Source organism: Somniosus microcephalus, chromosome 3 (genome assembly GCF_052327205.1).
Source record: "Somniosus microcephalus isolate GS21.2 chromosome 3, FLI_Smic_1.0, whole genome shotgun sequence".
Taxonomy (NCBI): Eukaryota; Metazoa; Chordata; class Chondrichthyes; order Squaliformes; family Somniosidae; genus Somniosus; species Somniosus microcephalus.
Window position 1 is genome coordinate 163950070 of NC_140989.1, and position 14239 is coordinate 163964308.

The 14239-nt window shown below is 48.7% G+C and overlaps 1 protein-coding gene across 3 annotated transcripts in view; it reads right to left on the bottom strand.

The window, feature by feature from the left end:
• The window catches only part of LOC147121518 (pleckstrin homology domain-containing family G member 1-like), a 276360-nt gene that overhangs the window by 175058 nt on the left and 87063 nt on the right, over nucleotides 1–14239 (bottom strand). For all 3 annotated transcript variants that reach the window (XM_085981837.1, XM_085981839.1, XM_085981838.1), the window contains exon 2: nucleotides 3220–3294. In XM_085981837.1, coding sequence (XP_085837963.1) covers nucleotides 3220–3268 — 49 coding nt within the window. In that variant the 5' untranslated portion in view covers nucleotides 3269–3294. The remainder of the gene's footprint in view (nucleotides 1–3219; nucleotides 3295–14239) is intronic.

Genomic DNA, 14239 nt, shown 5'->3' on the forward strand with positions numbered 1-14239 from the left:
TCCATTTTTGGCGGTGCTGGTCAAATGAGGGATGGTCAGTGGAGAACTTCTTCAAACCCTATCGCAGGACCTTTAATGTCCAACCTGAGCTACAGGAAAAGCTGACCTGCTCAGTTTCAATCCAATTAGTCGGTCACATATTAACAAACTAATAATATAATAAAAATTACCAAATATTTTCCCCGTGATAGTGCCCTTATGGTAGCACAGTAGTTGTTACTGGACTAGTAAGCCAGAGTTCAAATCCTACCATGGCAGCTGGGGAATTTAAATTTAGTTAATTACATTAAAAAAAATTCTGGAATAGAAAGCTAGTATCAGTAATGGTGACCATGAAACAAGGAAATCTGCCGTCCTTACCTGGTCTGGCCTATATGTGACTCCAGACCTACAACAATGTGCGAGGAGCAGCACCAGGCATACCTAAAAATGAGGTGCCAACCTGGGGAAGCTGCAACACAGGACTACATACATGCTAAAAAGCAGAAGCAGGGCTAAGAGATCCCACAATAAATGGATCAGATCAAAGCTCTGCAGGCCAGCCACATCCAGTCGTGAATGGTGGTGGACCATTAAACAACTAACAGGAGGAGGAGGCTCAATGAATATCCCGAATATCCCCACCCTCAATGATGGTGGAGCCCAGCAAGTGCGTGCAAAAGACAAGGCTGAAGCTTTGGCAACCATCTTCAGCCAGAAGTGCCAAGTAGATGATCCATATCAGCCTACGCCCGAGGTCCCCACCATAACAGAAGCCAGCCTTCAGCTAATTCGGTTCACTCCACATGATATCAAGAAACAGCTGAGCTCACTGGATACAGCAAAGGCTATGGGCCCTGACAACACCCCAGCTATCGTGCTGAAGACTTGTGCGCCAGAACTAGCCGCGCATCTAGCCAAGCTGTTCCAGTACAGCTACAACACTGGCATCTATCTGACAATGTGGAAAACTGCCCAGGTATGCCCTATCCACAAAAAGCAGGACAAATCCAACCCGGTCAATTACCGCCCCATCAGTCTACTCTCACTCAAAGTGATAGAAGGTGCCATCGAAAGTGCTATCAAGCGGCACTTACTAATAACCTGCTCACGGATGCCCAGTTTGGGTTCCGCCAAGACCGCTCGACTCCCGACCTCATTGCAGCCTTGATCCAAACATGGACAAAGGAGCTGAATTCCAGAGGTGAGTGACTGTCCTTGACATCAAGGCAGCATTTGACCGAGTGTGGCATCAAGAAGCCCGAGTAAAACTGAAGTCAATAGGAATCGGGGGGAAACCTCTCCACTGGTTGGAGTCATACCTAGCACAAAGGAAGATGGTTATGGCGGTTGAAGGTCAATCATCACAGCTCCAGGACATCGCTGCAGGAGTTCTTCATGGCATTGTCGTATGCCCAACCATCTTCAGCTGCTTCATCAATGACCTTCCCTCCAACATAACGTCAGAAATGGGGATGTTCGCTGATGACTGCAGTGTTCAGCGCCATTCACAATGCCTCAGATGATGAAGTAGTCCATGCCTGCATGCAACAAGACCTGGACGACGTTCAGGCTTGGGCTGATAAGTGGCAGTTAACATTCACGCCACAGAAGTGCCAGGCAATGACTATCTCCAACAAGTAAGAGTCTAACCACCTCCCCTTGACATTCAACGGTATTACCATCACCGAATCCCCCACCATCAACATTCTGGGGGTCACCATTGACCAGAAACTAAACTGGACCAACCACATAAATACTGTGGCAACAAGAGCAGGTCAGAGGCTAGGTATTCTGTGGCAAGTGTCTCAATTCCTTTCCAACATCTACAAGGCACAAGTAAGGAGTGTGACGGAATAAGCTCCACTTGCCTGGATGAGTGCAGCACCAACAACATTCAAGAAGCTTGACACCATCCAGGACAAAGCAGCCCGTTTGATTGGCACCCCATCCACCACCTTAAACATTCACTCCCTCCACCACCGATGTACCGTGGCTGCAGTGTGTACCATCTACAAGATGCACTGCAGCAACTCGCCAAGGCTTCTTCGGCAGCACCTCCCAAACCTGAGACCTCTTCCACCTAGAAGGACGAGGGCAACAGGTACATGGGAACACCACCACCTCCAAGTTCCCCTCCAAGTCACACACCATCCTGACTTAGATGTATATCGCCATTCCTTCATCGTCGCTGGGTCAAAATCCTGGAACTCGCTACCTAACCAGCACTGTGGGAATACCTTCACCACACAGACTGCAGCGGTTCAAGAAGGTGGCTCACCACCATTCTCGAGGGCAACTAGGGATCGGCAATAAATGCTGGCCATGCCAGTGACGCCCACATCCCATAAACACATTTATTTATTTAATTTATTTTTAAATCTCCTCCTTCTGGCCTGACACCACATTCACAATCACAGCATGGACCAATTTTGACACTTAAAATGGACAAGGTGGATTTGATAAAACAAACTATGACCGGAAGCAGGTGCAAAACACAATTCAGCTGGTCAAACCGCACACAATCAACAGATTCCTATCTAAATCAGAGGTTGAGTCAGGTCAGTAAATTAACCGAATTTAATTAAACTGGTGAAAACAAAAACATGCAGGAGCAACAGCAAACAGGTCTATACAGTAGCTTGTTCCACGAGGTCTGAACTCAGAACCTCCCACCTCTGACATCATGACATCATGACGTTTCCCACCACTCGGGGCACCACGTGACCAACGTGATGACGTCATCGCGTTGTTACAGGGTTTTTACAGAAAGCTTGTTTACACTCAGCAAACGGACATAGGTGCTGTAACATTGCTTTAAAGACAGTTATTCATTTGTACAGGAGTTCATTGGTGGTTTTACCACATTTCAAATAGTTGTACTAGCTATCAAAGTAACTATCTTATTGGATCTCTTGATACAAGGCATTTATGCCTTTTCCGCAGACTGACCATCTGCTGCCCTCCATTTTGAATTTCAGTAAAATGAGCAGGCAGCCTCCATATTAAACAGCTATTTTACTTACATTTTATTGACATCACCGCTTAGTGTTAATTCTCAGTTAGTGAGGGAGGCGATTACACATAGGTGATTGAGCAAGTGTAACTCGATATGTAAATAACAACAAACACTGAAGCAGCGCACAATACCTCTGTCCCATAGTCCTCCATTAAAGACATTTTAAAAATAAGAAACACTGCTGCTTACAAAAACAGGAAACAAAAACTTTAAACACCAACCTTCACTTTTGGAAATGGCCTCTATCCCCTTCAGTGTCTTATCTGGCATCTCAGTACAGAGCGCGCTAGTGGAACCTAAAGAGAAAGAAAGAAGAGGGAACCTTAATCGTAAACATGGCCAAGACATTCCTGCGAAAGAATACCTTTATACTATTGGATACAGTCTTCTTGTGTCAGCCTTGCTCAGTGGCAGCACTCTAGCCGCCGAGTCAGAAAGTTGTGGGTTCAAGTTCCACTCCAGAGACTTGAGCACATAATCTAGACTGACGCTCCTGAGGGAGTGCTGCACTGTCAGAGGCTCATCTTCCAGATGAGGCGTTAAACCGAGGCCTTGTCTGGTGGACGTAAAAGATCCCACGGCACTATTTCGAAGAACAGCAAGGGGGTCCTCCCCGGTGTCCTGCCCGATATATATCCCTCAACCAGATTATCCGGTCATCACATTGTTGTTTGTGGGACCTTGCTGTGCACAAATTGGCTGCCATATTTTCTACATTACACCAGTGACTGCACTCCAAAAGTAGTTCATTGGCTGTGAAATGCTTTCGGATGTGCAGCGATCGTGAAAGGTGCCATGAAAGTTCTTTCATCTTAACAACCCAAAATGACAATGTCCTTTCGACCCACACAATAAACTAATGAATGTGGAGTCAGGTGACAAGTAGCAGAATGGGTAGCTGGCTGCAATATAGAAAGCATAAAAAGAGCAAAGGATAGCTATTCAGAGTGGCAGAAAGTGGGGTCCCACAAGGATCAGTGCTGGGACCACTGTTGTTCACAATTTAAATCAATGATTTAGACTTTGGAATCAAAAACAGAACTGCGAAGTTATACCCAAAAAGAAAGAACCGCCTGGGTCTCTCTTCATTAGAAAAGAAAAGGCTGAGGGATGACCTAATAGAGGTCTTTAAAATTATGAAAGGTTTTGATAGAGTAGACAGAGTAAACAGAGAGTGTGTTTCCACTGTGGGGAACAGCAAAACTAGAAACCATTAATATAAGATAGTCACCAAGAAATCAATAGGAAATTCAGAAGAAACTTCTTTACCCAGAGAGTGGTGAGAATGTGGAACTCACTACCACAGGGAGTGATTGAGGCAAATAGTATAGATGCATTTAAGGGAGAGCTGGATAAGGATGAGGGAGAAGGGAATAGAGGATTATTCTGATAGAGTTAGATGAGGAAGGATGGGAGGAGGCTCGAGTGGAGCATAAACACCAGCATGGACTGGTTGGGCCGAATAGCCTGTTTCTGTGCTGTATATCCCGTGTAATCCTATGTTACATGCTTTCGGCAAAGCTGCTTTAGCTAGTTTAGTTTTGACGAAGGCTCATCCAGAATAGGCACACAGTTAAAAAAAAACTTCTCAAACTATTCATAACTGATTACAACCTAATTAACTCATTAATGATATCAAAAATACACACTAGCAAGTTGCTCGCAATTTGATTATTGGTAATATTTTAGTGGGAAATGAGTGCAAAGCATACGCAAACGGTAACTGCTCATTCTTGTTGTACATCTCAACAGAAATAGGTTACACGCACTCTCAAAATGGTACTACTGAGCTAATTACTCGCAAGGGCAGAACAGGACCTTGTAATTCAGTTTGTTAATAACTCTGATGATTTGTGCAAAATAATTAATCCCAAGTGAAAAAGTTTACTCCAGAATCACTAATTGAAAAGCACTCTTGGTTGAATGATTTTACTTTAATGCTGCTGTTCATCAGAAATGTGTCAAGTTATTAACAGGCAAGGCCATCTGCTCTCTCAGGTGGACGTAAAAGATCCCATGGCACTATTTCAAAAAAGAGCAGGGGAGTTCTCCCTGGTGTCCTGGCCAATATTTATCCTTCAACTAACATCACTAAAACAGATGATCTGGTCATCATCACATTGCTGTTTGTAGGGCCATGATGTGTGCAAATTGGGCACCACATTTCCTATATTACAACCATGACTACACTTCAGAAGTACTTCATTGGCTGTAAAGCGCTTTGGAACATCCCAAGGTTGTGCAAGGCACTATATGAATACAAGTCTTTCTTTGACAATACAGCAAAAAAAACATTATCTGCTAAAAAAGTCCACCATGTGGGTTAACTTAATATCAAGATCTTAACTCATCACCCACCCCATCTCCAAGTTTAGAAATGCTTCAGAACAGTGAATGTTATGGAAGTAAACCCTTAATATTTTGGATATCCACCCCCCATTAAAACATCAACAGCAACTTGTATTTATGTAGTGCCTTTAACACAGTAAAACATCCCTAGGCGCTTCACAAGAGAGTTATAAAACAAAATTTGACACCAAACCACATAAGGAGATATTAGGGTAGCTTGGTCAAAGAGGCAGGCTCCCAGGAGTGTCCAAAAAGGAGGAAAGAGGTAGAGGCACGGAAAGGCTTGGGGAGGGAAATCTAGAGCTTAGGGCCTTGGCAGCTGAAGGCACAGCCACCAATGGTGGATCGATTAAAATCAGGAACACTCGAGGCCAGAATTGGAGGAACGCAGATATCCCGAAGGGCTGGAGGAGATCACAGGAGGGCTATGCCATGGAGGGATTTGAAAACAAGGATGAGAATTTTTAAAAATCAAGGTCAGCCAATGTAGGTCAGCAAGCACAGGGGTGACGGGTGAACAGAACTTGGTGCGAGTTAGGATATAGGCAGCTGAGCTTTGGATGAGCTCAAGGTGGAAGATGGGAGGCCGGCCAGGAGAGCGTTGGAATAGTCAAGTCTAGAGGTAACAAAGGCATGGATGAGGGTTTCAGCAGCAGATGAGCTGAGCCGGGTGATGTTAGGGAGGTGGAAATAGCCGGTCTTAGTGATGGTGTGGATAGGTAGTCGGAAGCTCATTTCGGGGTCAAATATGACACCAAGGTTGCGAACAGTCTGGTTCAGCCCCAGACAGTTACCAGGGAGAGGGATGGAGTTGATGGCTAAGGAACAGCGCCTGCAGCGGGGACCGAAGACAATGGCTTTGGCCCTCCAGCATTCAGTTGGAGGAAATTTCTGCTCATCCAGTGCTGGATGTCGGACAAGCATTGGTGGCAATTTAGAGACAGTAGAGGGGTCGAGAGACGTGGTGGTGTGGTGGTGAGGTAGAGCTGGGTGTCATCAGCATACATGTGGAAACTGATGCTGTGTTTTCAGATGATGTCACTGAGAGGCAGCACGTAGATGAGAAATAGCAGGGGGCCAAGGATAGATCCTTGGGAGACACCAGAGGCAATGTTGCAGGAGCAGGAAGAGAAGCCATTGCAGGTGATTCTCTGGCTATGATTAGATAGATAAGAATGGAACCAGGCAAGGTCAGTTCCACCCAGCAGGATGACAGTGGAGAGGCATTGGAGGAGGATGGTGTGGTCAACAGTATCAAAAGCTGCAGACAGGTAGAGAAGGGTGAGGAGGGATAGATTACCTTTGTCACAGTCACATAGGATGTCATTTGTGACTTTGATAAGAGCCGTTTTGGTACTGTGGCAGGGGAGGAAACCCAATTGGAGGGATTCAAACATGGAATTCTGGGAAAGATGGGTACAGATTTTGGAGGCAACATGTTCAAGGACTTGAGAGGAAAGGGAAGTTGGAGATGGGGCAGTAGTTTGCAAGGATGGAGGGATCAAGGGTTGGTTTGTTGAAGAGAGCAGTGATGACAGCAGATCTGAAGCAGGAGGCACACTACCTGAGGAGAGAACACCGTTAACAATATCAGCTAACATGGGAGCCGGGAAGGGAAGTTGGGTGGTCAGCAGCTTAGTGGGAATAGGGTCGAGGGAGCCGGAATGAACAAGATGAGCACGGAGAAGGCATATGGAGAGATCGGAGAGAAACTAGTGAAAGTTGCAAGTTCAGACCTAGGGCAGGGGAAAACCTACAGGGAAATTTGGTCCGGTGGGCTAGGGGAAGGGAGGGAAGCGGCAGAGGCAACTGAACAGATGGCCTCAATCCTAGTGACAAAGAAGTCATGAGCTCCTCACACTTCTTGTTGGAGGCGAGGGTGGAGGAGACGGGAGAGAGGTTCAAGAAGACTGTTTGCAGGAGAGAAAAGAAATCGGAGGTTATCTTTGCATCCAAGATGACTCCGGAATAGTGAGCAGTTTTGCAGACGAGCGCAGGACCCAGTAGTGCTTTATGTGGTCCAGCCAGAATGGCTAAACCAGTTGTCTGCCATATCTGTTCAAGTCTGCGTCCCTTGACCTAAAAGAAGCAGAGAAGAGGGCCGTACTAGTGGGAACGGCCAGGATGAGAGAGTAATGGTTTTAATAGGGACCAGGGTATCAAAGGTGGAGGAGAAGGTGTGATTGAGCAGATTGGTAGCTGCAGAAATGTTGTGGTGAAAGGAGGGCCAAAGGCTAGACAGTTGGGTATTTGAAAGTGCTGTAAGTGAATTGGAAGTTATTTTCCAGGGATGGAATCAGAAGGAAGTAGGGTTGGGAGGGGGGGGGGGGAAGGGGATGTGGGTGGAGAGCAATACAAGGACGTGATCAGAAATGGCCTTATCTGTGATTAACATGAAGGATTTAGCGAGGCCATGTGAGATGGCAAGGTCAAGGGGGTGGCCATGAATGTGTGCAGGGGAGTTTATATGGAGGGAGCGATTAAGGGAGGATAGGAGGGCAGTGAACTCAGAGGAATGAGAGTGCATGATGAATTGAGATGGAGGTTGAAATCACTGAGGATGAGAAGTCGCTCGGTGCAGAGCCTGAGGGAGGAAAGCAGTGAAGATATCTCGGTGAGAAAATTATGGTACTTGAGTTGGCAGTAGAGAATGAGAATTTAAAATGAGGGGAGTGGTGGAACAAGGCAAGATGTTCCAAGGAGGAGAAGGCGTCAGGGGAGTAGGGGATCAGACCAAGGTGTGATTTGGTGATAGAGCCACACCGCCCTTGCAACAGTGTGAGCAGGGCAAGTGGTGGGAGGTATAGGCAGGTGGGGAGGCTTCATTTAGGGGGAAGTGTCATCACACCTCAGCCAGGTTTCCATCAAGGCCATGATGTTGATGCAATCATCCACAATAAGCTCATGGATGGTGAGGGCCTTGTTTACAAGTGAACGCATATTCTGGAGGGAGATGCAGAGAGGGGCAGTGATAGCTGATCCTGTGGCTACTTCCAGTCGATCAGCAGGATGGGAGGGAGGTAGGAAAGATTAGTCCCCAGCAGGTGTGCTGGGTGGGAAGGTCAGCAAGAGGGTAGGATGGGGCAGTTGGGGTTTGTAAGATTCGCAATTTTCAGCAAAAATCACGCAAGAAAACTGGATAAAATAAGACTGTTTATTGACCAAAGTAAGCTTGCACAGAAAAACCTTTGATAAAAGGGCATACAAAATGGCCGCCAGGCCCCGTGATCAGTTTCTGAACCATTTTATTTCTGTTACTGCAAGCCAGACAGGCTTGTGGATTGAAGACAGTGAGCCCGCGAAAGCCAGTATCTGGGAACCGAAACTCAGAGGAACAGCATACATATTCAATGGATTACAAGTACAGGATGGGGCCCATCAAGATATGGGCGGACAATGCAAAATCACTCATACCCATTTATTGTACAAAGGAAAAACCGTTTAGCAGCCATCAAGGAAAATCTCCGGACCGATCAATATGCGAACCGAGCCGCGGTGACAATGCAAAAGACATTAAAAGACATTATCGGCCAGGAAGGCCAGTTTAAGTTATCACCGGCTCCGTTACAAGACAAAGCGCCCCTGCAGAGATTTCTGCCCGCCAAAATTAATACAAAGACAGGACTATGATTTGGCGGGAGATAAGACTGTCCCAAAAGAGTATAACTATGGATTGAAAGTCCATCTAAGTTACTTCGGACTTCGGGTTACTTGAGCAACTTCGCTTGACTGAACGACGGCTGCTTCTTCAACTTCTTCGGACGGGGTCAGGATCGGCGCCTCTTCCACTTCGGCAGATGCAGAATCGATGAAAACGTTTTCGTCTTTTTAAAGACGGACGGTTTCGGTAAAAGGACAACGTGGTCGGGGTTCAGCCAAACAAGGCTCGGCCACGACGAGAAGACGACGAGGGTGGCCCGGGTGCTGGGGTCGGGAGATCATCGACGACCCAGGCCGACGGAGAAGAAACCCGCTGGAGAACCGACCAGGCCGGAGACAAAAAGGACAGTCCGGGCCTGACACTCCCGTGTCTCCACATCCCATTGGGTTGTTGTTCTACTCCATGAACAAAAATCCACAACAGGCTTAGTGGATCTCAACCTTGACGAGCGCTCATCGAGGCTGTGTCTACCCCATCGCCTCGAGAGAGAGAGAGAGAGAGAGAATATCGACTGCGCCAGAAGTTTCCAAATCCACGTGACGACGGAAAGCGGTGCCAAAAGGGCTGCAAACCCCCCCCCCTTTCTCACGATTTCGAGAGTGGTGAGCATGATCCCAGGTTCCCCAGGTCGAAACTTAGTTTAGGTATAGGGGAGGGAGTTAGGGAAATCGTAATGTGTTTCCCCTTTTACGATGTGCCGTGTGTTCCCCATTTCCATAGAGTCAAGTTCATAAATTTGTGCATAATTGTGGTTACTTTAATCTGTGCCTATGACATCCCTCGCGGATGGCCAGACCCAGGAATTTGACTTCCTGCTGGCCGATCTGGGCTTTCTTTGGGTTTACTTTGAAACCCTTCCTTTCTAACAGTTCCAACAATTCGGCTAACAGTGGGCCGTGCTGCTCCCTTGTATCTGTGAACAGGAGTAAGTCGTCCACATACTGCACTCTCTGGTTGGGCTGGCTGAACTCTTTCAAACTCCCCGCCATGCACTGATGGAAAATGCTGGGGCTGTTGTGAAAACCCTGTGGTAAGCAGTTCCAAGTGTACTGTTGCCCTTTGAATGTGAAGGCAAACTTGTACTGGTCCTCCCGCCGCAGCGGAATGGACCAAAAACCGTTCGAGATGTCCACTGTGAATGTGGTCGCCGATGCTGGAATACTCCCTATTAAGTCTGCAACTGCTGCTACCGTGGGCGCGCAGGCCGGGATATTACTATTGAGGACTCTGTAGTCCACCGTGGCTCTCCACGAATTGTCCGGTTTCTTTACCGGCCATAATGGGGAGTTTACGTGGGTGGCTATCGTCCTCAACACGCCCTGCTGTACCAATGAAGATATTGCTGTCTCCATGTCGGGTTCTGCCTCCTTGGGGAAATTATACTGCTTTTGTGGTCGGATCATGGGGTCCCCGTCTACGCTGACTTCGAACCCAGTGACTCTCCCGCAGTCGTGCTTGTGGGTGGTGAACGCGGTCAGATTTTCTGACACACGCCTGCAAGTCCGTTGGGACGTTTGTTATCATGAGCTCGAGATCGTAACCTCCTGACGGCTTCATAGTGCACAGGGTCCCCTTTTCTTCCTTCCCCGGGATTACGACTACCTTACCTAAACCGCCCTCGGCTCCCCAGAGACAGTGATTTCTCAGGTCCACGAGAATCCCATGTTCCACCAAGAAATCAGCCCCGAGGATGCCTTTCCCCCCCCCCCCCCTCATTCCACTTCAATAGGATGCACGTCCATGTGGTGTGGAGTGCTCCCAACTGAATGGAGAGCGGGAGGGAGTACGCGCCAGCCTGTTCTTTACCTGTGAAACCCGCTACTAAATATGGAGCCTGGGCGGACAGAGGTGAGGCAAAAGGTTTGTCCGTGTGGATCACGGTACACGAAGCCCCCGTATCCAACAGGTAGCTACCCCTTTGTTTCTCCACCTCCATCTCCACCACAGGTCTTCTCCAAGCGTCATAGCGGAGCGGACACAAGTAGATGGGCTGCGCGGGCGTCAGTCATTTAGGTGTTTTGGCTGGGGTCTCGGGGGCGATAGGGCTGTTAGCAACCGCTACCCTCCCCTGCCAGGTCATCAGAGACCGCATAGTCTCCAAGACTGACTCGATCGCAGCGGGGTCCACAACCGCACCACCCCCTTTAGTCGGGGCAGAGGCTATGGTTGGGTTCTGGACTGGTGTTGGGGCAGCGGCCTGCACTTGTGGTTGTGCTGGTGTTGGGTAAACTCTCGGGCCGTTGGCGACTCGGGCTTGGGCTTGATCTTGGGCTGCGGCGAACGTTCTCTCCCTCTTATCCTTCCAAGGATTCCTACAGTCCTTGCGCCAATGACCCTCCTTCCCACACCCGTAACAACTGCTATTGGCTTGAGGAGGGCGATTTCCCTCCTGACGCCATTCCCTTTTAGCAGAGGCTGCGGGCCTCACCTCATGCACCTTTCCTTTTACAACAGGCGTTTTCTTGCCCTTGTTATTCCTATAACTGATCGTGAGCTGATCTAGCACTAGATCCTCCGTGGAGCGGGCGTTGGTGGTGTCAAACTATGCTTTGGCCTGTTCCTTCACTACTGGCAGGCAACCTGCTACCAGGCACCGAAGCCAGTGAGCCCTTTGTTCGCCATCCAGCCCGGCCCGGGCCGGCCCGCCCGGGCAGCTGCGCCGATACACTGGCCACAACCTGTCGGCGAAAACCCGTGGGGGTTCTCCCTCTAGCTGCACTGTCTTTTCTAAACGGAGGAACGGAGTTCCGTCCCCCTCTCCCATGATCTCCAGAATCTCATCCCGTAGCAACTCATAGTCCCTGTGCCCTCTCTTGCTCTCATCAGGGAGACACTGGAGGAGCGAACTGTCCAGGGAGAACAGCAGCATTTTAGACTGTTCAACCCCGTCGCAGTCATTGACTGCTGCGGTCTGCTCCACGTCCCTGAAATGCACGGAGGGATCTCCTGACTCGGAGAGTTTTGGGATGTGACTTATCATCTCTCTTAGCTGTCGTGCGCTATGAGGCATTATGATCTGACTCTCAAGGGGTCCGTCATTGCCATTTTCTTCATTTGGACCGAGCTTCCGGTGCCTCGTTGGACACAACGGCGCTGGCCCCGACTCTACTGTCTGGGGTTGCTCTACCTCAGGGCTCGGTTGCTCTACCTCAGGGCTCTCTTTCTCTACCGCCTCCGTCTCCTGTCCCGGAGTCCAAGACTCCTCATAGGCAGGAGGCGCAGAGGGTTCGGGGGTTGGTACCCCAACTGCCTCTTGTGGAATCGGTCTTTTGGATTCCTTGGCTAGCAACAGCTGACTCGCTGGTGGATTTATGAGACACACCAACCCGTTTGCCTTCGCTAGGGCCTTTCTCAGGTCCTCTAGCTCCCGGCGGCAAGTGCTGTGGTCGGTGTTCTCAGATCTATCCTCCATGGCCATCTTGTATGCTGCCCTGGCTCCCAGGAGCTTTTCCTCTTGGGCATCTACTTGTTTGGCTAGACGGCAACACCTCTCTCTCATTCTACCTTCACTGGCCTTGGCCTCAACGACCTGACATTTTAAATATTCTACCCGGGTTTCGTGGCAGCGAATTACGGAGCGGCGTTCCTGATTCAGCGCGTCAAGCGATTCAATCAGTTTTTGACCTCCCGCAACCTTTTCCTCTATGTCTTTAAGCAAGCCGTTGATCTGGACTGTCTGTGCTGCAACTACCTGGTCCAAAAGCTGGACTTGCTTCTTGTAGCACATCAGCCAGACCGCCTTTTCTACAGATTTCTTATGCTCTCTACCCACTGTCCACCTGATGGCTGCGTCTAGCGGGCGCCTATCCCTTAATAGATCAGATATCCATTGTTTTGTGAGGTTGACTTTTCCGAAAACATAATCTGCTATTCTTTCATCCATCACATTTCGTTTATTCAGATCTTGATCTAACACACTACTTTCCTGCTGCCAAGGTCCTGCTGCGGTCGCCATTTCTGTAGGGTTTTTTTTCCTGCTCTCTTGCCCGTTCTGGCCTCCTGCCAGGCTTCGTGCAAGAATTACCCTTGAGTGGTTCGACCTACTCCCCCTACGGTTCTAGACCTTGGACTTAGATGCAGAGAACAGTAGTGCAGAGAAAAGGACTCAATAGACCAGGCTGAATAGCACGAAATGGATGCTTTTATTTTTAAACAGTTTGAAGCATTACAAAATACATGTCATAGGCACAGATTAAAGTAACCACAATCATGCACAAATTTATGAACTTGACTCTATGGAAATGGGGAACACACGGCACATCGTAAAAGGGGAAACACATTACGATTTCCCTAACTCCCTCCCCTATACCTAAACTAAGTTTCGACCTGGGGAACCTGGGATCATGCTCACCACTCTCGAAATCGTGAGAAAGGGGGGGGGGGGGTTCGCAGCCCTTTTGGCACCGCTTTCCGTCGTCACGTGGATTTGGAAACTTCTGGCGCAGTCGATATTCTCTCTCTCTCTCTCTCTCTCTCTCGAGGCGATGGGGTAGACACAGCCTCGATGAGCGCTCGTCAAGGTTGAGATCCACTAAGCCTGTTGTGGATTTTTGTTCATGGAGTAGAACAACAACCCAATGGGATGTGGAGACACGGGAGTGTCAGGCCCGGACTGTCCTTTTTGTCTCCGGCCTGGTCGGTTCTCCAGCGGGTTTCTTCTCCGTCGGCCTGGGTCGTCGATGATCTCCCGACCCCAGCACCCGGGCCACCCTCGTCGTCTTCTCGTCGTGGCCGAGCCTTGTTTGGCTGAACCCCGACCACGTTGTCCTTTTACCGAAACCGTCCGTCTTTAAAAAGACGAAAACGTTTTCATCGATTCTGCATCTGCCGAAGTGGAAGAGGCGCCGATCCTGACCCCGTCCGAAGAAGTTGAAGAAGCAGCCGTCGTTCAGTCAAGCGAAGTTGCTCAAGTAACCCGAAGTCCGAAGTAACTTAGATGGACTTTCAATCCATAGTTATACTCTTTTGGGACAGTCTTATCTCCCGCCAAATCATAGTCCTGTCTTTGTATTAATTTTGGCGGGCAGAAATCTCTGCAGGGGCGCTTTGTCTTGTAACGGAGCCGGTGATAACTTAAACTGGCCTTCCTGGCCGATAATGTCTTTTAATGTCTTTTGCATTGTCACCGCGGCTCGGTTCGCATATTGATCGGTCCGGAGATTTTCCTTGATGGCTGCTAAACGGTTTTTCCTTTGTACAATAAATGGGTATGAGTGATTTTGCATTGTCCG